Source organism: Protobothrops mucrosquamatus, unplaced genomic scaffold, assembly GCF_001527695.2.
Source record: "Protobothrops mucrosquamatus isolate PMUCROS unplaced genomic scaffold, P.Mucros_1.0 scaffold251, whole genome shotgun sequence".
Taxonomy (NCBI): Eukaryota; Metazoa; Chordata; class Lepidosauria; order Squamata; family Viperidae; genus Protobothrops; species Protobothrops mucrosquamatus.
The window spans coordinates 357,903-384,799 of record NW_015386599.1 but is presented as its reverse complement, the minus strand read 5'-3'; the positions used below and the strand labels follow the sequence as shown (position 1 = coordinate 384,799).

At 33.6% G+C, this 26,897-nt stretch overlaps 1 protein-coding gene across 1 annotated transcript in view; it reads left to right on the top strand.

The window, feature by feature from the left end:
- Positions 1-26,598, top strand: part of CNOT4 (CCR4-NOT transcription complex subunit 4) — a 33,592-nt gene extending 6,994 nt beyond the window's left edge. Inside the window, exons 5-6 of the mRNA XM_015814445.1 lie at positions 25,206-25,418; positions 26,070-26,598. Coding sequence (XP_015669931.1) covers positions 25,206-25,418; positions 26,070-26,371 — 515 coding nt within the window. The 3' untranslated portion in view covers positions 26,372-26,598. The remainder of the gene's footprint in view (positions 1-25,205; positions 25,419-26,069) is intronic.
- Positions 26,599-26,897: the final 299 nt, after the last annotated feature.

Sequence of the window (26,897 nt, the reverse complement as noted above, 5' to 3'; positions counted from 1 at the left end):
CTGCCTTCCAGCCCATGCCTGGATGGTTGTTACTGAATAGTGGTATAACTGTCATACTGGGAACATGTCTTTTTGAATTTAGCCTTCTAATTATGAGCTTTATAAGAAAAGTGGAGTATTCCATGTCCAATAATTAATATTTCAGAAGTTTTATAATTTGCTTTGACTACTTAGTAGTGCTGTAGAATTGATTTTTATTTATAGTTTGGGGTATATTTCAACATCCAAACATTTGCCCTGACTACTCATTACACCTGGAGAACATAATAGCAAATCAGTAGTCATATCATTTACCTTTTTCATTATCTGAACAGTGAAATCTAATATTGTTGAGATGGTACAGACAAGTGAATAAGGTGGTACGAAATGCTTTATGAATATAATTATGCTATATAATGTCTCTACTGTTCAGTTTGACATTCAACCAGAAAATTAACCATCCTGATTTTTATTTATATATCTTTTCTATTCCAAATTGCACTGAAAATGTTGAAAGTAGAGAACATTCTAATTAACATACACAAAGAAATATGATTGGCAAATCATGATTTTGTTGAATTTAGAACAAAATTTGGTGTCTTCAAATCATAATTCATAATGTTTTTAAAAGATATTTTGTCAGTAGCAATTGCATCCTGACTTAGGAGTAATATGACTTGGAGATAACATTTTATTTTTCTAAGCTATTTATCATGAAAATCTTGGTTTTCTTTCTCTATAAATATTTTAAAATAACTAGGAAAACTAACATTTTTTACTTAATATCATTTTATTAGTAATTGAAACATTCTGAAAAGTTTCAATTTTCCAGTATCTTTGTCTTCACTTGCTTTGCCTACATGTTCTTTGGTACTTTAATTTCAGCTTTTAGATCGCCTCATTTTTAAAAATCAGTATCGACAGTGCATATAAAGTCTACACACTCCTGTTAAAATGCCAGGGTTTTGAGATGTAAAAAAAAAAACCCTACACCAAAATAAATCACTTCAGAACTTTTCCCATTTTTAACATATAAGTTGGACAATTCATTTGAAAAGCAAACAAAAACATTTTAGGAAAATAACAGCAACATGGTTTTACTGTATAAAGATGCTCACCCTTAAACTAATACTTTGTTGAAGCACCTTTTGATTTTATGACAGCATTCAATCTTTTGGGGTAAGAGCTGTCAGCATGGCACATCTTGCCTTGGGAATCTTTGCCAAAGTAAAGGTCAAAATCCTTGAAAAAGTGCTCCAAATCTGCCAGATTACATGGGCATATACTGTGCATAGCCCTCTTCGGGTCACCCACAGATTTTCAATTGGATTCCGGTCTGGGTTCTGGCTGGAAAAACTTCCAAAACTTTGATCTTCTTCTGGTGAAGCTATTCTTTGGTTGATTTGGAGGTAAGTGTTGGGTAGTTGTGTTGAAAGATGAAATTCCTCTTCACCTTCAGCATTTTAGCAGAGGCGTGAAGGTTTTGTACCAAAATTGACTACTACTTGGAAGTATTCATAATTCTCTCCACATTGATTAAAGCCCCAGTTCCAGCTGAAGAAAAGCAGCTCCAAAGCACAATGTTGCCCCTGCCATGCTTCATTGTGGGTACAATGTACTTTTGGTGATGCACAGTGGGGTTTTTTTGCATCAAATATACCTTTTGGAATTATGGCCAAAAAGTTCAACCTTGGTCTCTCCAGACAATAACACATTTTCCCACGTGCTTTTGTCAGACTGGATGTAGGTTTTGGAAAATGTAGCTGGGCTTGGATATTTTTCTTTGTAAGAAAAGGCTTCATCTTGTCAACCTACCCCACAGCCCAGACATATGAAGAATACGGGACATTGTTGTTACATGTAGGATATAACGAATACTTACCAGAATCAATGCAGCTCCTTTAATGCTATTATAGGCTTCTTGGCAGCCTGTTAAACCAGTTTTCTCCTTGTTTTTTCATCAATTTTGGAGAAACATTCAGTTCTTGGTAATGTCACTGTTGTGCCATATTTGCCCCACTTGTCGATGACTATCTTCACTGTGTTCCATGATATATCCAAAGCATTGGAAATTTTTTGTACTCTTTTCCTGACTGATTACATTCCAACAGTGAGATCCCCTTGATGCTTTGTAAGCTCTTTGCAGACCGCAGCTGTTGCTATAGAGGCAACTGAGAAAATGTCAGAAAACTCTTAATAGAACAGCTGAACTTTATGTGGGCTTGATCAGAGTCATTTTAACTGATGGCAGGTATGTACTAACTACTATTTAATATCAGTTTGAATATGATTAGTTAATTCTGAACACACTCACATCCCTATTTATAAGAATATGTGCAAACTTATGCAACCACGTTATTGTAACGTTTTCATTTCCCCCCCTGAAAGATTGTTTTTCAGTTGAATTGTATAAACATTTTTGAAGTGATTTATCTTGGTCTGATATTTTTTTTACATCTCAAGGACCTAGTATTTTAATGGGGTGTGTAGACTTTTTATATCTACTGTATTTTATTCCAGTATCCAGTCTATATAAACATAAAAAAAGAAATCATGTGTTACAGAGTGATTGCTGAGAACCCTGTCCTAATGAAATAAGATTTAGAAGGAAGGACTGTACCAGAAATAAACACCAACCTGAGTGGAATAGGCTGTGTAGAACCTGTCTCAGTGTCACCAATAGTATACTCAATCCTGAGTTGGGATATGATATATCACTTCCAGTAATATTAAAGGCAAAGTTAGGGGAAAGGTGTTCTTATGGGGCAATATTTTATATATTTGTTGATTCTCATTTGGACTTAACAAAATTTATTGGACCATTATTCCTCAAAATAAAAGTATTATATTTAAGAAGCTTGGATAATTCTAAATCCATTTGGCAAAAGAAATTTACATGTACTCTGTATTTTAAAACTGCTTTTTATATCCATTGTACAACCATACTTACTTTTATTTGCCATCTGCCCAGTATAATATATATGCGGTTTCCCCACACATTTAATCTTTCCCAAAATAAACTGCATGCAATTGTTTTCTGCAGTGCTATATGTTTTGTATTGTCAGCCTTGAATTGTCAAGAGTTGTATCCACGTCTGAATCAGGGTGTATTATAGCGTTTCAATAATATGTTGTTCTTTGCTCCTGTCTGGAGGACTCCAGACTTCTTTTACATGTGCATTCATTCCTTAATTTGTGTTTTATTGTTTAAAAAAACCAATAAAATGTGATGAAATAGATACAAATCATTTACATTTAAAAAGTATTTCAATCTCTTTGTTCTTCCCCTAGTGCAAAATGTTAGAGATGCAGGATTTTTAAAAATAGGCAAGCAAAGAATTGAAATTATTTTCTTCACTGTCACTCATTAAGAACTGTTCCTTTTAACCAAGATGAGAAAAAGATTCTCTTTTTCTTGTAGAATGTAAACTTTATTTTACAGATTTAAAGGTTTATGTCAAGATTATACAATCTTAAATTCCAGTTATAATTTAGCCATAATAGATTTGATTCTTGAAAAAAATATGAGGAAAAGTGCAATTCTGATCTCTAATATAATCTACTGTAATTTAATGCCATTAATGTATGTTTGACCACATTTATTCCAGGTTAGACATGGGTGTTTTTGTTCACCAGGGAATTCATTTCCCTTGGATTTATGCTGATTTCCACTAGAAAGAGTGAAGCTACGATGAATTGGACAATAGAACATTTAATTGCTATCTTTTTTATGGGCAGTCACATCACTATTTCTAGTTCAAGTTCACCATTAAAAAAAACCCCTAATGTTACATTTCACAATATATCTAGTATGACTCTGTGACAAATTCATCCGCTATGTTCATTTGATAATATATGCTTCATAAAGTTCATATTAAGGAGCATGAGACCTACAGTTCATCTTTTGTAATGATTCATTTACTGTGTGGGAAAATTTATTATATTGAAAGTAGCTTCTTTTCTAGAGGAAAAATATAAAGGATTTTACAAAATTCTTACAAAATATACGAGCTCCTAGCATGCTTTACTATTCTTTTACATAGTATTCATATTTCAGTTAAAGAAGTTTTCAAAGCAGTTTTGAAAAATAATAACAAATAATTCATATTAATTAACATAAGTTACATTTCACTAATTTTAGTAAGTGAATTAAACTTGGTTTTATTGATTTAAACTTTCAGTATTGTGTATTTCAGGTATATGGTTTTGTTGATCCATATAGTTCCAGATTCTTCACTCTTAGGAATGAATCTACATAAACAATACTTTTTCACTTTGAGGAATTGTTCTCCTACTTAATTAATCTGTGGATTTCCTTTTTTTCCTGTCTTTTTTCTTTCTTTGCCCATTTTATTTCCAAGACTTCTATTTTTCTTCAGTTCTCCTGTGAAATTTTTTTAAAGCTAAATAAAAGTACTATATGATCAAAATATTTCTGCAATGGTTTAGCAAAATCAATTTTTTCCCCTCCATTTTAATAGTATTGCCAAACGTGTCAGCACACCAGAAATCCTGTTTAGGGACATGAAAAAAAAAAGTAATCGCTAAGAATTGATACCAAATTGATGGGACATAATCAATAGCTATTTACATGGTAACTAAACAGACCCTTTAACAATGTTCAGAAGTGAAATCTGGCAGTTTTGTATTTCACACAAACAATGTTCAGAAGTGAAAAGTGGCAGTCTTGTACTTCACACAAATTTCCAAGACATCTATTAGAAATCTATGCTGCTGTCTTTAGTTCACACTTAGATTTTAAGGCAGATAGGAAGTAGTTTGTTTCTTTTTAAAAATAAATCATTAAAGTTTTACAAACCATGTAAAAACTAACACAAACTATTAAGGAGCAGAAGCAAAAGAGAAAAAAATACAGAAAAATCAAGAAAAAAATCAGGAAGAGGGAGCTTCCACTGTCCTTTGCAGCAAATATAAATATGATTACAAAATTATCTCTTACGCTGTAATTACAAAAGAACCTCGACTTCTTTATTATCTAATTTCTTTTCTAGTCATCAAAGCCACAAATTATAAGTGCATTTTTTTTCTGTTTCATGGAAAGTTTCATACAAAGGGTTTCCAGGCAACCATAAATGTAGGTACTGTTTTTTCTCTGATCAAAGCAGTTAATTTAGCAATCTCTGCAAATTCCACTATCTTCACTAACCATTCCTCTGTTGTAGGTAATGATGAGTCTTTCCACTTTTGAGCATATAATAATCTTGCTTCAGTTGTCATATATAAAACAATGTTTGGTGACATTTGTAGTTGTTTGTCCGTTTATTCCAAGAGAAAAGTCTCAAGTTTCAGTTGCATTTTAACTTCTGAAATCTTTTGAATTAATTCACACATTTGTAGCCAAAATGATGTCCACCAAACATGATAGAATGTTGTTCACATTTCCAGCGATTCAAAATATCTTTATTATATTATATATTATAGATAATACCACCAGTGACAGATATCAATGATACATTATTTTATAACACTAAATTTTGTAAAAATTCTCTTTAAGACTAGAACAAAATGTAAATCTCAATCCTTTCAACCACATATTTTTCCACTTGTGCATTTGTTTATTATAATCAAAATCTTTAGCCTATTTATTGTACATTCTTTCAGTTGTTTTTCTTGTCTCATATTTCAACTAAAATTTATACAATTTAGCAGTGACCTTTGCATCGTTAGTACATAATTCTTTTTCAAATTCAGAAGTAATTTGTTTCTGAGGAGGAGCTTGATGTTTTCATTCCATGCTGGTCTTTGAGCAATGCCTGAAAACTTATTTTATGCAACTGGAATTTTCCAAAAAAAACACTTGTCTTCTTTTAAATCTTCCTTTACTTGCCAAAAATTCATGACATTCTAGACCTTGGTTGGCTTCTGCACCAAATATAAGTAGGAGAGAAAAGGCAATAATTCAAATCCATACTGTAATCTTCAGCAACTTAATTATGTAAGTTGGAGAAATCATCAATATTTCATTAGCTCTTAGTTGTCATTGAGACTGGGATACATCTATTTGGCTATTAGCTATGTGCAGGTTTAAATGTTAGCAGATGTTGGGCAGCATCTAATTCATTACTTTATCATAAATGACTCTAAAAGAGGGGTGCTATCTTAACTGCTGGAGCTTAAGATGTCAGAAAGCAATTATGTTTCTAGTGTAGTTATTTAATATTCATGCCTAGTGTGTATTAGATACTACATTGACATAATGCTGAACATTATGTAATGTCATCACTAAATAGGGAAGTGTGCCAGAGTAAAGCATCAAACATGCATATTCATCTGCCCATTTTGTCTAGGCATAAGATGTTGACTAAATGTTATATAACTATCTAAATTTATGCTACAGTACTTAAAAAGTATATAATTTCACTAATTATTTTACAATTTCTAAAAACTAGCATTCAAACATTGCTCAGATACAGGCAAAATTCCAGTTCAAGAGCCAACACACATTTGTTCATTTTCTACCGTTCATCCTTAGGGCAAGTATTTATTTGCTGGATCGTATTGGTGGCCAATTGATGCATGTGACTCTAAATGTTAATAAGTCTTATTGCTCTGGAAAACTTGCATATCAATAGAAATATTAAAGTTCATTTAATAGGTTGACAACACAGTTATATCCAGTGCCTGCACAAGCTCTAAATGTAATTTATAGTATCCAAAAGATGAATATTTTTAATTTTTGTTTGTTTGTGAATGAACTAAAGCTGCCTGCTCTTACTTGCCTACAGAGTATATAGCCTTTACAATTTACAAATAATAAAATGCATATGAAATCATTCAGTTTGAATCAGGAGAAACAAAAACCACAAGGAGACTCAAGAGACAAAACAAAATCTTGACTTCAGATCCCTTACATTGTGTCAAGGTTCTTTCCTTTAACTGGTTTTATACTTGACACAGCTTATTAAGAATTCTTATTGCACACTAGATTAAAGCCATTTTTTATTTTTGATAGTTGATTGTCCTCTGTCCAAATAAGGATGAAGTTTCTTTTTATATTTTCTACAGATTAAACCTGGTGCTTTTTCTCCTACCTTATCCACAGGTTAATGAATACCTTGCTTTGTATTTTTCATACTTAGTGCTAAGTGGCATTAGTTATTGATATAGCAAGCATTCTGGCCCTGAGGAACACCAGCTTCCAATATATCTCCCACACCATTCTTTTAAAGCAAACATTAACTATTTTTAGATCATGGGTATCTCACATCTTTGTAATGGATGTAGCTTGAATTAAATAATACATTTTACCAGAATTTGCAGATAGCAATAGCAATAGCACTTAGACTTATATTCCGCTTCACAGTGCTTTACAGCCCTCTCTAAGCAGTTTACAGAGTCAGCATATTGGGTCCTCATTTTATATGCCTTGGAAGGATGGAAGGCTGAGTCAATCTTGAACCAGTGAGAATCGAACTGCTGAACTGCTAGCAGTCGACAGTCAGCAGAATTAGCCTACACTACTGCATTCTAACTACTGCCCAGCACAGCTCCGATAATGGATTTGAGAGTATTAAATACTAAAATTGTTGATTTTAGTGTCTTACAGTGGGAACCCATAATTGCATTAATATAAGCTATGCTGAGTGAATTGCTAAAAAAAAGGCCAATTTTATATGAATTTTAAGTGATATGTTAATCTTATCTTGGTGATGTCTTAACATCTTTATCACAAAAATGTACAATATAATTAAACATATGATAATGTTTCTCCCAATGCTTCATCCCCCCCCCCAAGCTCCATAGTGTTCAGCTTCGCTTCCTTTGATATTGGCAAGTACTGCTGGAGGGATGAAAAATATTGAATTTAGGCCTCATTTAAATCTAGGCCTCATACAGATAAAGCATTTGCTTCACCATATTAAGCTTCAGTTTCACATTAGTGTTGGTATGTTCAAGCTATCTATGAGAATTACTGCAAAGAGAGTTTAATTTAAAAAAATCTCCATGACTTTTTCTTCTGTAGCTCTTGGAATACTTGCTTTTAAGGATGCACCCCTTCAGATTCATTCTAGGTTTTAAAACACAAAGTTGATACAGATAAATAGCACTATCTATACATGCATATGCTAACTTTGGTGCCACTCAAATATATTGGACTGACCTCCTTAATTTTCACTCCACATCAGAAAAATACAGATAGCAATGTTCTTGATCATTTTAGATGTTGATGTCCTTTACCATTTACAGGTCCTTATCATTTTATTCAAATAGAGAATTCAAAGATTCGCATCATTATCCTGAAACATGTATATTTGCCTTCATTCGTAATTCAAAGACTGCCTGGGAAGTAACTCTTTTGTTATGTGTCCAAACAGTTCAGAAGCAAGTGAATGCAAATTATCAATGCATTAGGAAAGTTAAAAATAGCCATCACTGCTTGCTGCATGATCGCAACAATAGTGCAAAAATGTTTTAATATCAAAATAACTGGAAAATTGTGAGATGCGTTTATGTACATCTTTGATGAAATTGTTCATGATTTTATATTTGGTAAATGACCTTGGGATGAGAATGGAAATTGGGAATACTGAATACTTTTTAAAAAAATATATTTTTTAAAAGCCTTTTCAGAATACAGAAAAGATGGAGGCCTTCTAAGCACTGTTTTGATGTACTTGAAAAATATAACATATTAGCCTTATATTGCTGGTGCATTTATGGTAGCAACTTTCTTAATGCTGTGCTTCCCCCCCCCCCCCTTTACTTCTTTATGTCTGTAAAATTAAAGACTGTGAAAAAGATTTTCATCAGCTCTCCAAGATGAAATCCTTCTAACTGGAAATGTTGGGAACTGGAGTTTTAAATTCAGATGAGTGCTATAATTGAAACCTTCCACAGTTTTTTAAAATATAGAATCTAGGTCTCCCTGACATTATAAGTATTATTGATAGATTTTGCTCTTTCTCTGTCATTTGGACCAGTCATTTCCTTTAGCTCAAAGTGTGCCTGATGCAAAGGTGAGGATTGTGCCAAGCCCTACTAAAATTAAATAAAAACAGTTTTGAATGATTTTCTATCAGAGGTAATATGGGATTTCTGTATTAATGTATTGGGAAGTGACAATGTTAAATGAAACATAGCAGATAAATAAATTGCAGGATCCAATCTGGGTTGGTCACTGGGACCAGAAGTTTAGTCTTTCGAGCTTTTGGACTCGTGCTGGAGCTCATCCTCAGGGAGCTTCTCCCTAGCAGAGTTGGGCATACTTGTTGTTAAGTGAATCTGGCTTCCCCATTGACTTTGCTTATCAGAAGATTGCAAAAGATGATTACATGACCCTAGGATACTGCAACTTTCATAAATATGAGTCAAGTGCCAAGCGTCTGAATTTTGATCACATGGCCAAGAGGATACTGCAACCATTGTAAGTGTGAAAAATGGTGATAGGTCATTTTTTCCAGTGCCATTGTAATTTCAGATGGTCATTAAATGAATGGTTGTATGTAGAGGGCTACCTATAACAGAGGTAGTCCTTCTAGTCCAACCTCCTGCTTAAGCAGTAGACTGTATATCCATTTCAGACAAATTGTTGTCCAGTCTCTTCTTAAACATATTCAATGATGGAGCACCCACAACTTCTGAAGGCAAGCCGTTCCACTGATTAATTGTTCTAACTCAGGAAATTTCCCCTTATTTCTAGGTTGGTTCTCTCCATGATTAATTTCCATCCATTAGTTCTGATTTCAGATACTTTGGAGAATAGGTTGACCCCCTCTTTGTGGCAGCCCCTTAAATATTGGGATTGCTATCATGTCACCCACAGTCCTTTTTTTTCATTAAACTAGACATAACCAATCCCTGCATCCATTCTTCATATGTTTTAGCCTCTGGTCCCCTAATCATCTTTGTTGCTTTTCTCTGCACTCCTAGAGTCTCAACAAATATTATCATATTGGTAATTGTGTATAAAACAGAGGATAGCAGTGGGATCTTTGGTGCACTCTGAGTTTGGTTGTTTTCTTGCAGATGTTTCATTATCCAACTAGGTAACATCATTGGTGCTATAAGAATAATAAAGAATATAAAGAATTGCATTCAGCAGAATTAATTGATCCATTGTTATCATTCTTCTATTGCAGTTCTGCTTCATTTAAAAAAAACCTTAGCACTTTAAAATTGTTGTCATCTCTGCAGAATTTTTTCCAGAATGTTTTGTAAGATTCATTAAGAATCAGTTCATGTATTTTTCACTTGTACAGTAAACTCTGCTTATGGTCTAATTGCATAAACTGTGTTAGATAGTGCTGTGAGATGACAGATTTCTTTCTATGACTCAGATTTCTTTCTATGACCCTATCTGGGACAGCATAATCTATGATATTTTCCTTTGGCAGCACATTGCTAGTTGAATATTGTTTAGAGTTTTATTCTCCTTATTTATTATGTTTTTCTTTCTCCTAAGTTTACTTTTGTATGCCACAAAGGCCTTCTGGAGAGAGTGGCTTATAAAATTGGGTGGCCAGCCAGTTAGCTAGCAAGCTAGGCAGGCTGGCCACCTGGCAGGAAATATAGACTAATTTACATCAAGTTATCAGCAAACCTCAGCTGAAATTAATCAGGAATCATCATTTGTAGGAAAAATGTATTTTTCTTGCTTACCATAACATGAATGCATATTTTTTTAGCAATCAGAGATATCGACTGCATTTTTAGAACATACATAAAATTTAAAGCAATTATTTTTTCATATCAATTTAGTTAATTAGCATGTGATGTGATTAGATGCTGAGCTATCTTCAATTGATTTAATTGGAGTGGACATTGGAAGGTATTTTTGTCATTATTTGATATGTGCTAAGAGAACAACCAGTATTTCAAAATGTTACTCATTGCCTTTTTGTTTTGTCTTTGCTCTTTTAGTATTTATTCATCATATTTATATAGCTACTCATCTGACAAACATGACTCTCAGTCACACAATAAAAAGTATAAAAGCAATCAATAAAAATTAATGTTACGATTTTTAAAAGTCAAGGAGAGAGTCACAGATATTAACAACAGCGAGACCACCTCAACCACTCACCATTCCCTTGGGGCCACTGAACCTAATGGCACAGCTAAGTCTTGGGGAACTTGTGAAAAGTTAACAGGGATGAAGACAGCCTGACCTCAGAGGAATGATGTTCCATAAGGTAGGCACCATGCAAGAGAAGGTCCATATCCCGCATCCTGCCAGATATAGCTCTTTAGTAGACAGGACCTGCAATGTACCTCTTCTGCTGGGAATTGGGAATGATGTAATTGAGAAGAAGCAGTCCCTCAAATAACCAAGCCCCATGCCATTAAGAGCTTTAAAGATGAAAACCAGCACTTTGAATTGGACCTGGAAGAAAACTGGTGACTAAATGCAGCTCACAGAACAGAGATGTAACATATTCCATTCCATGAGCACACATAAGTTCCCAGGTCACTGCATTCTGTACCAGCTGAAATTTCTGGATACACTTCAAGGGGACCCCATGTAAAACACATTGCTATAATCCATTTGGGAGGTTACCAGGGCATGAGTGACTAAGCAGAACCTCCTGATCTAGGAACAAGAAGCAACTGGGTGCACAACATAAAGCTGTGTGAACATCCTATTAGCCATGGCTGCCATCTGCTCTTTGAGTAGGAATTGAGTCTAGAAGAACCCCCAAGTTATTAGTTTTAGTTATTAGATCTCTTAATTTAACCTTAATTCCATCTCATTAGCAGAATGGAAAAAAGCCAGATAATACATTAAAGCATTTCTTTCTAATATATGTTTTTCACTAAGTTTAAAAAAAATTAGATTATGAAATCTACTTTAAGAAAGACTGAAAATAACACATTTTTATATTCTGAAACCCTTCCCCCATGTAATGATAAAATCTTAAGATCATTACAGATCATTTGCTTAGATCATGTATGACTTGAAAATGTTTTTTTCTACTTTCTGGGAGAATCTTGTTTTCAGAAGAGAAGGGCAAATGAATATTTTCATTGCTGATGGGCTGTGTTTTCCTCTTTTGTAGAGGTTGGCTTGACTAACCTACACATGAGTGGTGGAGTTGGTAATTGTACATTTATACTTGCAGAATACTCTGAAAGCTACAAAGAGAGCAGATCATAAAATGAATTCCTATAGACTGCTTTATTGAAAACAATTTTGAATTTGATATTAAAATATGCCAAGAATTGTATTGATTATGGCAAGATACAAATATAAATGAATAAATTAAAAAATATTAATCCCAGATTTTACTGTATTAGTACTAATGTAACATAATTTTATAACGTGTAAATAATCTTGCTAATCTTAATCATTTGCAAATAAATCTACCAAAAGATACTTTTAAATTTTGTAAATTATAAATTATATTTATATAATTTATAAATATATAAATTATATATTTATATTTATAAATTATAATTTGTACAGAAATCAAGTTATAGGCAATCTTTTTCATCATAGGGTCTGCAGTTAAAAAAAATCTGGCATCTGAAGAGAGATTATGTCTGTTCTTCTAAGGAAAATGTTGCATTCTTTGGGGCTAGTTTAAGGTTGTATGTGTGTATACACACATTTGAATGTAACACATGCATAAAGAAATAACCAATTCAGAGCTGTGGCTAGATCACTGGACTAGGAATATGGAGACTCGGGTGCTAGTCCTTCTGTAATTGCAGAAGCTGATTGGATGCGTGATTTGGGGCCTGTTCTCTCTTAGTCTAGACTGGAAAGTTTAAAAAAAACCCTGGATACAGCACTGATCCACCTTGGTAAGCTACAATCTATAATCATCAGTGAGGAGGTTTCCATGCTATAGTGGGCTGATTCGAACTGATGATTTATTCACATATGTGTTTGTGTGTATGGCAATTACAAGCTACTCTGGGGGTTTCAGATTATAAATTGCCCAATCTGACTAAAGCAACACATTAGATAGTCAAGAATGCTAAAATATTTATTCATTATTTGTTAATCAAGTTTGTATAGCTGTTCATCTCACTAAAAGGAAATATCTTAAGTTTTAACTGGAATTGAAGCAAGCAGATTCCCTCAGACACAGAAGGAAGTTTATGTGACAATTTTGTTACTTATAACAATAATTTGAAACTTCTTATGTATTGAGCACAAAGAAAGAAAAAAACATGCCCGTGCAAGCTTCAACCTTTTGACTATAGAAAACTCTCTTCTTAAAAAAATGGTGTAACACATTTTGTGTTAAAGAATCACTTGGTATATATTTAACGAACTATCCATTTAATTTTCACCATTGTATTTTGTAGGAACCCTCTGTATGGTTTTGCTCATTTTGCCTAACTGTTCCAATATGTTGCTGGGGTCAATGGCTATTCTGAGTGTATGATGTATGTATGTAACATACAATCAATATATATTATAATTAATCATAACGATAAACCAATGCTTGGATCACATCACTTTTAATTGTTGGCACAAATGTTTGATGATCAATGATAAAAATCTTCCTTGTTGAGAAAGAATTTTATATATAGTAAATAAAAACTTAACTTTTCTTTCTGACACCTACTCCATGGGCAAAATTATTAGGCAAGTTGTATTTTGGAGGATTAATTTTCTTAAAGTTTTTTTTAAGTTTTATTATTTTTTTAACAGAGTTCAATAATAATTATTCAACAAAAGCGTGTTGTCTGAGTATCTTATTCACTAATACAAATTAAATTCCTAATCCCTAAATCTTTTCTCTAACCATTGATAAAATAGGTTCCAAGTTTGAAAATATTATGTTTCTTCTTTTTCTTTCAACCTTAAAGTAAGTCCATTTCCGCACAGTCTAATATTTGTTTGATTATTTCTTCTGGTGGTATTTCTTCGTTCTTCCAATATTGTCCAAATATAATTCTTGCTGCTGTTATCACATGTAAATTCAAATATGTACTTTGCTTATCAAGTTTTTCTGGCATTATACCTACTAAAAAAATTTCAGGTTTATAGTCTATGTCAGGCATGTCAAACTCGCGACGTCGTGCGACATATCGTGACTTTTTCCCCATTGCGGGCAATAGAGTGGATGCGGTTTTGGCGTGACGCATCCGGCCCGCAGGCCGGCAGTTTGACATGCCTGGTCTATGTGTTTCTCTAACATTTTTTTCTAACCAAGTGTGGATTATTGTCCAATATTCCCTTGCTTTAACACATGTCCACCACATATGATAATAAGTACTTGGTTTGTGTTTATATTTCCAACATTTCTCTGACATGTTTTTAAACATTTTTGCTAATCTTGGTGGCAAATGCCACCCACAAAACATTTTATATAAGTTTTCTTTGTATGAAGCTGACATTGTCAATTTATAGTTTCTTTCCCACAAAGTTTGCCACTTTTCTAAGTCTATATTATATCCAAAAATCTTTGCTATCATTGTCTCTTTTACTTGTTCATCTTCCATTTTGAAATTTAATAAGAAATTGTACATTTTTTATTAACTTTTCATCAGAAGTTAATAATGTCTGATCAAGCATACTCTGTTCTTTGTAAAATCCATACTGTTTAATATTTTTATCATATCTGATTTGCATTTGTAAATGTGACCACCATGTTAAATCGATGCCCTGATTTTCCATCTTTTACCTGGATTTTAAGTTTCCTTCAGAATTTAGAATATCTTTGTATGTCCATATTTTATCGACACTGATTAGATTTGGATGTACGCATGCTTCCATTGTTGAAAGCCATCCTGGAATTTTCAAATAAATTTTATGTTTTATTTTTTCCCAAGTTAATAATAATGCATTTCTAATGTAGTGGTTTTGGAAGTATTTATGTATTTTATTTTTTCCGTACCGTAGAAAAACATGCCAATCAAGTTGCAGCCCATGTCCCTCCAGATACAACAATTTTTTATTTTTAAGAGTTATCCATTCTTTTATCCATGTTAACACTGATGCTTGGCTTCTGGTTCCGGATCGCGGCTCTAGCGGACATGCGGAAAGAGCGCTTTCTCTGCCGCCCGGTTTCCCTTCATCGGGCGACCCTGAAAAGGATCATAAATTGCCCTGGAGGGGCAACGACCATGAGGAGGACCCTTGACCGATCGCAGAAGGGCAGTAGCCCTTCCATTTGATCTGAGGCAGCTCTTTTGGACCGACAGAGAAAAGATCGGCCATCAACATTGCTGATCACTAAGGCGTACCAGCCGAAAGCCAAAATCACCACCAAGCACAACGAAAGCACCGCGGAGGAATTGGGTGAGACCTTACCTTACCTTGTATCCCAACTACCTTCCTGTAAAGCCTTCTGAAACTTCTTCCCCGTTTTTAACATGGCGTCTGCCTACCTTGGGAAAATAAAGTTTTGAAAAGAAAAGAACAACTAATCTAAACAACTAAATAACTGGACTTATACCTTTTGGATATTTGGGATCCCAAAAAGTCCCTATTGTTACAGGCACCTATTACCCTATCTATTTGTTAAGTTGAATTTTTTTTAAAAAACTGGATAAAAGCCTAATGTCAACGCTGCAAATACTGTATATTTTTGCTTTGACAATATGCAGAACTGTCTGTTGCCTGATTTATAGTTAAATCAGGCAACAGGGAAAAGGGAGGAGAATAAGGATAGCCCAAACCGGAAGTAAATCACATCTTCCAAGTTAATTGGAAGATGTGAACCATGACCTCAAAATAGAGGCAGGGAAAAATGCTTGGAATGTATGCGTAACGGAAGAGAAGCCAGACCTAAGCATTTCCACCATGCTATACTGACGTCTCTGTAACCTTAATAAATGCTTTTAGGAGAAAATATGCCTGAAAGTCCTTTTAAGTGTTTCGTTAATCAGACACATGACACCTAACTTGTGTCTGGAAAAAGATTTTATATACTATTGGGGACATCTTGTGGCGAAGCCTGGTAGAGCGAGTGAATTTCTTTGACTGTGAGGCCTGCTTACTCTCTAGATTTGTCCTTCATACTATCTAAAAAAGATAAGAATTTGAAACAGCTGGGTGGTGAAAACATCTTCTAGGAATAGTGGAGGTGGACATCTGCTGACCTTTATGAAACATAGCCTCCACTAAAGGACTATCTCCAATCACCACAGAAATGGAGGAATTTTACCCACAACTTAACTATAAACTCATACTTGAAAAAATCATTGAAGCCACTGAGCTAATGAATTCCAGAGTGAAAGACAAAGATGTCACCTTAAAATTACAAATTGAAGCCCAGTTTTCAACTGATGAACTTACAATCCAAAAAACAACAGAAGAGGAACAAATTAATATCAAAGAGGATCCCACACAAGAAGTACAATTTATAGAGAACTTTGACAGTCAAACCTTGATTTCAATTAAAGAACCTGCAATTCAAAAAGCAACAGAAATTGAAGAAAGCAACACTAAGATGGAGGGTGCTAAAGATCAACAAACACAACATATTGAGAACCTAGATAACCTAGACAATCAAACAACAACTACAACACCAGACATGACCTCCTATTTTAGCCAGATGAAACTGGAAGAAGACCAGACCGAACTGATGATAAATATTTTAAATCAAACATGGAGATTTGAACTATTAGGGCAACAATCTAATGATAAAAAAGGGGCCAGTTCCTTTGAAAAATTGATAACTGGATGCTCTCCCTTGATTCAAATAACATATGTAGGAATGAAGGGAGATCCACCTGAGGATTTAAAGGCACTGATATGGAAGCCTGCTTGGCATAAAAAGAAAGCTAGAGTTAAACTTAAAAAATGGGAGTTTCTTTCTCTTCCTTTTTTCTCTTTTTTGTTGACTGATAATGGAAGAGCTTAAAATCTTACTTAATGGGCTAAGGAGATCTTTAAAGATATTGATTGATTTAATATTTAGGACTTAGATTTATAAGGGAAATAAAAATTAGCCATTAGATTATAGTTTTGAATTGTAATACGGAAGTTGGTTTGTGACAATAAAAGATATTTTATTAGTAAATGATGAGGCACTAGGATGAGAAATAGAATATACTTGTGAAATAAAGTAAGAATGTAATTAACTGAATAATATGTGTATTTTAGATATGACAACTATTTTGTAATGAAATAAGGAAAATTTGGGTTACCCGAGGTCTAAATATTATGGATATTAAAGGCTAAATTGGAGCACTGTAATTGAAATTAGGTAAAACTTAAAAACAGGACTTAGATATGTATAAGCAAAATTATATTGACAAATGTATTGATTGATTGAGCTGTAATTAGAAATGTATTAACTTGAATGTGATATAATAATTAAGGGAAATAGAGAGGGAACTTTTAATGACGTAATCTGAGATATGCACGAAAGATTTTGTTACTGGACTATTGATTACCCAATCACCACGCTGCTTCCTAAGCATTTGGATGTAAAATTGAAAAATTAATAAAACTTGTTTTTTTTTAAAAAAAACAACAACAACACTGATGCTTGATAATATAAAACCCAATCTGGCAAGCCAAAGCCTCCATTTCCCTTGGCTTCTTGTAACATTTTCAATTTAATTCTAGCTTTCTTTCCTTGCCAGATAAATTTTTGAATTAGAGAGTTTAAATCTTCAGAGAATTTTTTTCTCCAATTTTATAGGTATCGTTTGAAATAAAAATAATATTTTGGGTAATATATTCATTTTCACCGCAGCAATTCTTCCTAACATCGACAGTTGAAGATTCTTCCATTTTTCTAAATCAAACTTTATTTGGTTTAACAATTTAATGTAATTATCTTCTTTTATTGTTGAACATCTTGCTGTCAAATATATTCCCAAATATTTGACCTTTTTGACTATTTGCAAATCTATTTTTTCTGATAATTGCTTTTTTTGTTTATTTGTAAAAAATTTAACTATCACTTTAGTTTTTTCTCTATTTATCTTTAATCCTACCATCTCTCCAAATTGTTCTATCTTTTCCAACAGTTTAGGAATCGTCTCTAAAGGTTCCTCTAGAATGAATACCAAATCATCTGCAAATGCTTGCAGTTTGTAGGTTTCACCTTTTATTTTCAATCCTTTAATTTCTGGATCTTGCCTAATGTTTCTATTTAAAACTTCCAAGGTTAAGATAAATAGCAATGGGGATAATGGACATCCTTGTCTTGTGCTTTTTTGTATATCAAAATTCTCTGTGTAATTCCCATTTACAATTACTTTTGCTGATTGTTTCTGATATATCGTCTGAATCGTATTTATAAAGTTTTGACCAAAGTCCATTGTTTTCAGTTGTTGAATCATAAATTGCCAAGAAACATTATCAAATGCCTTTTGGGTGTCTAAAAAATACTAATGCCAGTTGTTTCCCTGGATGAAGTTCATAATATTCCAATGTATCCAGTATTACCCTCAAATTATTTTTTATTTGTCTCTTTGGCAAAAATACATTTTGATCTGGGTGTATAAAATCTTTTCAGCCTCTCAGCTATTATTGGTGAAGATTTTATAGTCCACATTCAATAGTGATATCGCTCTATAGTTTTTGATCTGGGTCAGATCTGAATCCTCTTTTGGTATCAAAGTAACATTAGCTTCTTCCAATAGAAGTTCATTACATACATTTTTCAATGGCGAACTTAATATGTCTTGTAAACATTTATAAAATTCTGCCAGGAGTCCATCTGGTCCCGGTGTTTTGTTTTGTTTTTTTTTGTCTTTTTATTGCCTCTGTCAATTCCATCATTGTTATTTTTTCATTTAACATAGTCTTAAAGTTTTCTGGAATTTTTGGTAGATTATTTTCTTCCATATATTGAGTCATTTTATCCCATGGATATTCTTCCTTTTCATATAGTTTCTCATAGTATTCTTTAATTATCTTTTTTCTTTCTTCATTTTTAAATTGTAAACAGCCTTTTTCATCTACTAAATTGTTTATCATTTTTTTCTCCTTCTGTTTCTTAAGTTTATAAGCTAACCATCTTCCTGGTTTGTTTGCATTTTCAAAAAAGTTTTGCTTTGCCCTTTTAATTTGTTGTGCCAATTTTTCTGATTCTATTAAATTTAATTTATGTTTTATTATTTCCATTTGTCTTTTCAATATTTTCTTTTGTGGGTTTATTTGTAGTTCAAGTTCTAATTTTTTTAATTCTTCTCTTAACAACTGACATTGGTGTCTCTTTTCTTTATTTTTCCCCGCCATGTATGTTATCGCTATGCCTCGAAAATATGCTTTGGCTGTATCCCATACATTTTGTAATGTTGTATCTTCTATTTCATTTTCTTTGAAGAAAAATTCCATTTCTTTTGTTGCTAAGTCTATAAATTCTTTCTCTTTTAATATAGATTGATTCAAAGTCCATCTTAATTTTTTCTGCATTCCTTTCCACACCATTTTTAAGGGGTTATGATCTGCCCAAGTACCTAATTCTATTTCAATTTCCTGCATATTAACCCTTTATATTCATATGCATATTAACCCATTTATATTCACTGAAAAAAATCCATTTTCCTTCTCCATTTTGGTTTACTTATATTTAGGTCTTGTTGATCTCGTAATCCTCTGCTCTTTTACTATTCCCTCATCCTCTTGATTCATCTTCTCTTTTTCCTCTTCCATTTGTATAATTGTTTCCTCTATTGTTTGTTCTGTCTGTTTCTGGCTTTTTCCATCCTCTTGTTGATATTGTGTTCTTTCTCCCAGAAATGCTCTATATCTTTCATCAAAATCCTCTGCCTTCCACACTGAGTCCAAACAATATCTTGTGTTATTCCAATTGATTAAAATCCCTTCTGGCATCAGCCATCTAAAATTTACTCCTTTTGCAATCAGCTTTGTAGTCAGGAAATGATATTGTCTTCGAGTATCCCTTATTCTCTTGGGAATCTGTTTCAGCACTACTCTTTATCTTTATATTGTAATGGATCATCTCTAACTCTTCTTAATATCTCATCCCTCATTGTTTTCTTCATAAATCTTACATGGACTTCTCTGGGCAATTTGTGTTTCCTTGCATAACTTGAATTCATTCTAAATATTTCATCCACTACTTGCTGCATCTCCGGTCTTTCCATTTCTAGGGCCTCTGCTAATAGATTAATAATCACTTCTGCTATATTGTCCTCTTTATCTTCGGGTATGTTCTGGAATCTCAAATAGTGTACCGCCCTTTCCATTTCCAAAGCAGCGACAGCTCCTTCTAGGTTTTGGTTTGCTTGTTCTAATCTTTCATTCTCTGTTATTAGTGCTTCAATTTTCCCCCCAGTATCTTCTGATTGATCTTCCACCTTCTGAATTCTTTGTTCATTTTTAAGGATCATTTGTTGGTGAACCTCAACTTGTGTCTTTATGTCAAGCATTTGTTCATTTAGCTTATCAAGGTTGCTTTTTGTTTCTTGATGATTCTTCTGCACATTTCTTGCATTAATTGTAAGGTTGCATGCATCTCTTTTTGGAGGTTGTTTGGCTTCTCTTGTTGTAACATTGCTTCAATAGATCCCTGACTTGCTGGACTGGATGTTCCAGAAGAGGGCGCAGAAGCAGGGTTTTTTGTAATTTTAGTGAGATTTTGTGCACTCATTGTACAATCAGGCAAATTTTGTAAATCCACAGTAAGAAGAGGGGGGGGGGAAGCCAACTGCTTTAGGCTATAATCCAACTTTAAAAAGGAGCCAACTATTTTAGGCTGTAATCCAAGTTTAAAAGGGAGCCAACTGCTTTAGGCTATAATCCAGGTTTAGAAAGGAGCCAACTGCTTTTTAGGCTAATCCAAGTGTTTTTTTTTTTTTTTTTTAAAGCCAACTACTTTAAAATGTTCCTTGTTGAGAAAGAATTTTATATATAATACATAAAAACTTAACTTTTCTTTCTGACACCTACTCCGTGGGCAAAATTATTAGGCAAGTTGTATTTTGGAGGATTGATTTTCTTATTGAACAACTGCAGTGCTCTCAGTCAATCCAAAATGTTAATAAATCTCAAACCTGAATATTTAAGAAAATAAAAATGAGGTTTTGGCTTTCTTAGGAGAATATCTATATGTGCACAATTATTAGGCAACTATTAGTGTACAGAATTATGGAACTAAATGAAAAATTAAAATTTGCCCATCTTTTATTTGCATCGGTTAAAGTGAGAATAACAAACAACTCAAAATGTATAAACATTTCTGACATTTCAAAAAAAAATCAGTGACCAATACAGCCACCCGTCTTTTCAATAACAGTCATAAGCCTTTCATTCATGGAGTCTGTCACTTCCTTGATCTGTTGACGATCAGCATTTTGTGCAGCAGCAACCACAACCTCCCAGACATTGTTCAGAGATGTATACTGTTTTCCTTCACCGTAAATCTCCCATTTAAGAAGGGCCCACAAGTTCTCAATAGGATTTAGGTCAGGTAAGGAAGGGGGCCATGTCATTACTCTTTCATCTTATTCTTTTCATGCCTTTACTGGCTAGCCATGCAGAGGAGTACTTTGATGCATGCGATGGAGCATTGTCCTGCAAGAAAATCATGGTCTTGAAAGATGCAGATTTCTTCCTGTACCACTGCTTGAAGAAAGTGTCTTCTAAAAACTGGCAGTAGGTTTCAGAGTTGATTTTGAGTCCGCCTTCAACCTGAAAAGGTCCAACTAGTTTATCTTTAATAATACCTTCCCTTGTACCCCATCTCCACCTTTCTGGCATCTGAGTCGAAGTGGAGCTCTGTACCCATTACTAATCCAACCACGGGCCCATCCATCTGGTCCATCAAGAGTCATTCTCATCTCATCAGTCCATAAAAATGGACTGTGAAATGGACTGTGAAAAATCTGTCTTCAGATATTTCTTGGCCCAGTCTTGCCGCTTCAACTTATGTGATGGTTAGGTTTAGTGATGGTTGCGTTTCAGCCTTCCTTACCTTGGCCATGTCTCTGAGACTGAACACCTTGTACTTCTGGGCACTCCATGTAGGTTGCATTTCTGGGATATGACAGCACTGGAGGATAATGGATTCCTGGTAGCTTCACTTTGGATTCTTCTCAAATCTTTGGCAGTTAATGTGCATCTCTATTTCTCAATGAACGAATGTATTAAAATCTAATTCTTTTATCTTAATGTTTATAGAACAACCGTGAAACATTATTTGTTATAAATTCATCTATCATAAGAATTAGTTTGCTTGTCTATTGTACTAGCCTTTCATTAATAATTTGTAGGAAAATATTCCTATAGTAAATTGTTAGATCACTTTATTAACACTACCGTTCTCAGCATATCTGAAAGAAAACCTTATTCGGATTTAGTTAGCATGTCAAAAATTGAGCTACGTTGTATTTAATTTTAGCAGATTAAGTTTTCAGTGCAGATTGTTTGCAAGATTTTTGTAGAAATGTAAAGAAAATTTAACTGTGCTTCATGTTTGTCAACTTATTGGCATAGGTTGTTCATATAAAAATAAATATAAATATGTTTCTACTAATGATAATTAATTTAATAAATCAATTTTTAAATGGTTGTTCTAGAATGAGAACTGTTTTTGATAAGCTCAAGGATTTAACTTAATAAATCATTTCATAATCTTATTCTACTATACTGATACTTTTTCCATCTTAAAAATATGCATTTTATTTAAATGTAGCATATTCAATTTAGAATATAGCAAAACATTTGCTATATTTACATTTTCCTTACTCATTTGCTTCCTAATAAAATTTTTTACCATTGAAGTGCTTTTTCTTGTCTCCACATTTCTATTTACAAAGAAAATGTTATATTGCTACTTAACTAGATATAACATACACCTTCAATTTCCAGTAGAGTAATAATAGTAGCCTAATTATTGTCAGTAGATTCACTGTTTATTTGTTTCAAGTGTGTTTCCTAACAGTTAACAGTTTCTTTAAAATGATTTTAAGACTAGACATATTTTATTTCTACTATTTTTGGATATAATAAACGTACCATTATAAGTCAAGAACAGCTTTTTTAATTAGTTAATACAGTAAATAACGACTACACAATTGTAATAGTAGTTGGGGACGAGAATATACTTTTATCAAGAGATCTTTAGAATTTCCAGAAATAATCACAATCCTAATAAATATATACGAAGTGCCAAAGAATCCAGACATAGTGACTTCTGACCCACTGGCATTTTTTTCTCAAAAAGCTTTGAATATTGTGTGTTCAGTGATAATTATAAAATATATTTTAGTACAGATTTGTCTCCTTCCTAACATTACAGTTTTTTACGTACTGGGTGGGGGACTACATGGTTGGTCATAGGTTACAATACAAATAATGATGATGATTTTAGAAAAAAAAATTCTCCTTTTTTAATGCTGTGGAAGCACGGCATTAAAAGGAGGTCATTCTAATTTCTATTGAAGTACTGAGGAGAAATGAGCAACACTTGAAAGAACTAATTTTTAAAAACAATATTGATTTCAAATTAACTGGGTTTCACTTAAGTACCTTTTATATGACTAAAAATTAAAAGGAATATCAATATAATATATTTGTAAACAAAAGCATATTAAACATTGTGCATGTTAATACATAAAATATGAATCATAGTTATTTAGAATTAAACTGAACAAACTATAAAAACATCAGCTATAATTTGTTGATTTAAGTGGATTTAATGCTACTGCAATTTCTGATTCTTTTCCCTCACTTCCCAATTTATAATAGTTGAAGAAAATGTATTCAGATGTTTAATAGCAGTGACTTACTGCAAAATATAACTATATGGTTTTGGTTCTCACTGTAAATTTGTGATAAAGATACAGCAGTGTTTTGGGGTGAGTATTAGCACAAATCTTAATTGAGGACATTTTAAGTCAGGCATGTCAAACTGCCGGCCCGCGGGCCAGATGCGTCATGCCAAAACAGCACCCACCCCATTGCCGGCAATAGGGAAAAAGTTGCAATACGAGTTTGACACACCTGTCTTAAGTAATTCAATTTCCTCTTGTTAAGGACAAGTTATACATGGATATGTAAACTGAACCCATTTTGAACAGAATCAGAAATCATTCTGCAGTGCTAATCTGATCTCTTTCTTTTCTAGTCCTTTTGGTCTGTACTTTTGAAATACAATAAGTGGAATTACATAACTCAGGTTTATATTGAATACGTTGAACACAGACCTATTGAATCAATCTCAGAATCTAATTCACTTATATTCATAGATTATATTTTCCTGATTGACTATTGTAACGATCTGCAAAACTTAACAGACTCCTTGGTATATAGTGCATGCTTAATAATGGCTAAATTTCCTTAAAAGCTTGGTCAAAATAAAAGGGTGATGTTTTGTTTTGTGAAGGACACAATAAAGAACATTGTTTAAGTTCTGTAAATGAAATATTTTGGTTGTCACTGGCTAGCTACATGATTCTTGAATGTTTGAGGTTTGTCTCCAAGAATACCTATGGAATTTTCCCCCCAAAAGGCATACTGCCTTAAGACTTACACATTCTATTAGTTTCATTATTGTGGAAAGGTATTTTTCCTATAACTATGGCAAATCCATTTTAAATACAATACTACTTAATCAAATGATTGTTGCCACATCTGACGAGGTATTTTCTAAATTGTATATTTGAGAGAAGTTCGGAGAATGTTGTATTGATAGGATTAAAAACCAAATTGTTGGAAGTTTCATGTTTCATTAAAATAGCCACTAAATTTGTCTTCCTTAAAACGTAGACTTGCTGCAGCTTTGCAGTTCAGTATGATAATACATTAGGATTTCCACTTTAGAGCTTGTTAATTCTTTCTTTAAAATGTTAGAATGTCCTTCTCTCTTTATTCTTTGAGTCAAAGCAGGCTGTTCTCACTTTCAGTATTTAGTACCTTTTTTTTTAAGTAGATTTGGAAGAATTTTATAGCTGTAATTCTGGTGAGGATTCTAATCTTGTTTGTATCTTCTTTGTGTAGGGAACTGTTAAATACCCCTACCATTCAGCAAAGCAGGCAAAATTATCAATAAGTAAGGCTGCTTTCATAGAAAAGATGTGATTATTTTCTTGCTAGTAATGGAAGAATCATTCTTTTGTTTAAGCGTTGAGTTTCTGCCCAGATTTAGTAGGGAAGGATTTAGTTTTTTTTCTCCACTAGACGTTTAAATAATTACATATTCTACAGCAGCTCAACACTGAAGCTTCATCTTTATCATCGTCCCATTCTCTTGATAGAAAAACAGTTGTAAATGCTTAGAGAGCCACCATCTTTCACTAAAAACAGCATCTGTTTCTAACTTCAGCTTTTTATTTTCTATCTTTCATTTTCTTTTTTCTTTTTTTGTTGATAAATCTCCCAGACAACAACAGTTCTGTAGAGAGTTTAAATATGAAGGAATGGCAGGACGGGCTAAGGGCACTTCTACCGAACATTAACATCAACTTTGGTGGACTGCCCAATGCTACTTCCCCCTCCAACGCCAACCACAGTGTACCAACGTCCAACACTGCCACAACCGACAGCCTGAATTGGGACAGCCCTGGGAGCTGGATGGACCCCGCAATCATCACAGGTAACAATTTCTCGCTCATTCAGCTCCATTGACAATTATCAAGTGCATATTTGGCACAAATTAATCAATACATCTTTTTTGGAAAAAAAAATGCGGTGGTCTCTTCCAGCTTCCATCTACCAACTTTCAAGAGGCCCAGAAATCTTAGAACAAATGAACATTAATACCCCACAATCTTTTCTTTTGCATGCCTAGCATCTTTCTTAGCATATTTGAGGTTTCTGTCGGTTCCCACATCAACTGATGGCATGCAATTCTGTGCAGTATAATTCATATGCTACTGAATTTTAACTGGATTATTTTTTTCATTAAAAAGGGACATACTCCACTGTTTATAAAGCTCTCTTTATAAGGCTGTTTTCCTTGTAATGGTTAATTAAGATTTGGAGAGGTAGAAAGGGAAGTAATCGTATATCATTATGGAAGAATGTCTGGGCAAGTGTGAAAAATCATCTTAAGGGACAAATGTTCTCCAGGAAAACTCAGCTTCAGTTGTGTTTGAAAAATTGTATTCATAATCATTTCATTTCTGCAAGCTAATAATTGTTTTTTCTGATCTTGCTACTGGTTAAATTACACTGTCCTACTTCATATGTGTAGTTCATGCTTGCTTTGAATAATCTATGTCTCCTGTGTTTCTCTTCTTCCTAGGTATCCCAGCCTCCACTGGAAACAGTTTAGACTCTCTTCAAGATGACAATCCACCACATTGGCTAAAGTCTCTTCAGGCTCTCACAGAGATGGATGGCCCCAGTGCTGCCCCAACACAGACCCCCCACAATAACCCCTTCAGCACACAAATTCCATTGCACAGAGCCAATTGGAACCCATATTCTCCTCCTTCAAACCCTGCCAGTTTCCACTCTCCTCCCCCAGGCTTTCAGACAGCTTTCAGACCCCCCAGTAAACCCCCCACAGATTTACTACAGAGCTCAGCGTTGGATCGTCATTAGGAAAAGTACAAAAACATTAGAAATGCAGGAATTGCTCCTCCCAGACTTCCTGTACTCACCTATGGCCCCTTTCATAATTTTCTTTCTGAAGAATCTGGTTCCTGATCAAAAATCTTTCCCAACCAGCTTCCAAATGCAATGCAATCACAGGGTCATAACTATTTTTTTTCTTATGTTTTGCTGAGTCGGTGTTTGAAATACACTGTTTAAAAACTATTTCTTTAAACACACTAAGAGAAAAATCAAAGTGCATAATATTTTCATGAAACCTTTGCACATAATTATTTTAGCCTAGCAGAAAAATGTCATGTTGACAATAGAGGAAAATAATACAAAATCCAGTGCAGAGATACATTGAGGAAAAGCAGTGGCCTAACTTTCATGTTGCATTCTGTGAGTTGATTATACAGGGAAATACTTTTTTTCTTTTTTCTCTTGAAGAGGTGGGAAAGTTTTGGCATAAAGTAGGTGAAAGACAATTTGCCTATAGAAATAACTGACATGTTGGTAAGAAATGATTTAACGG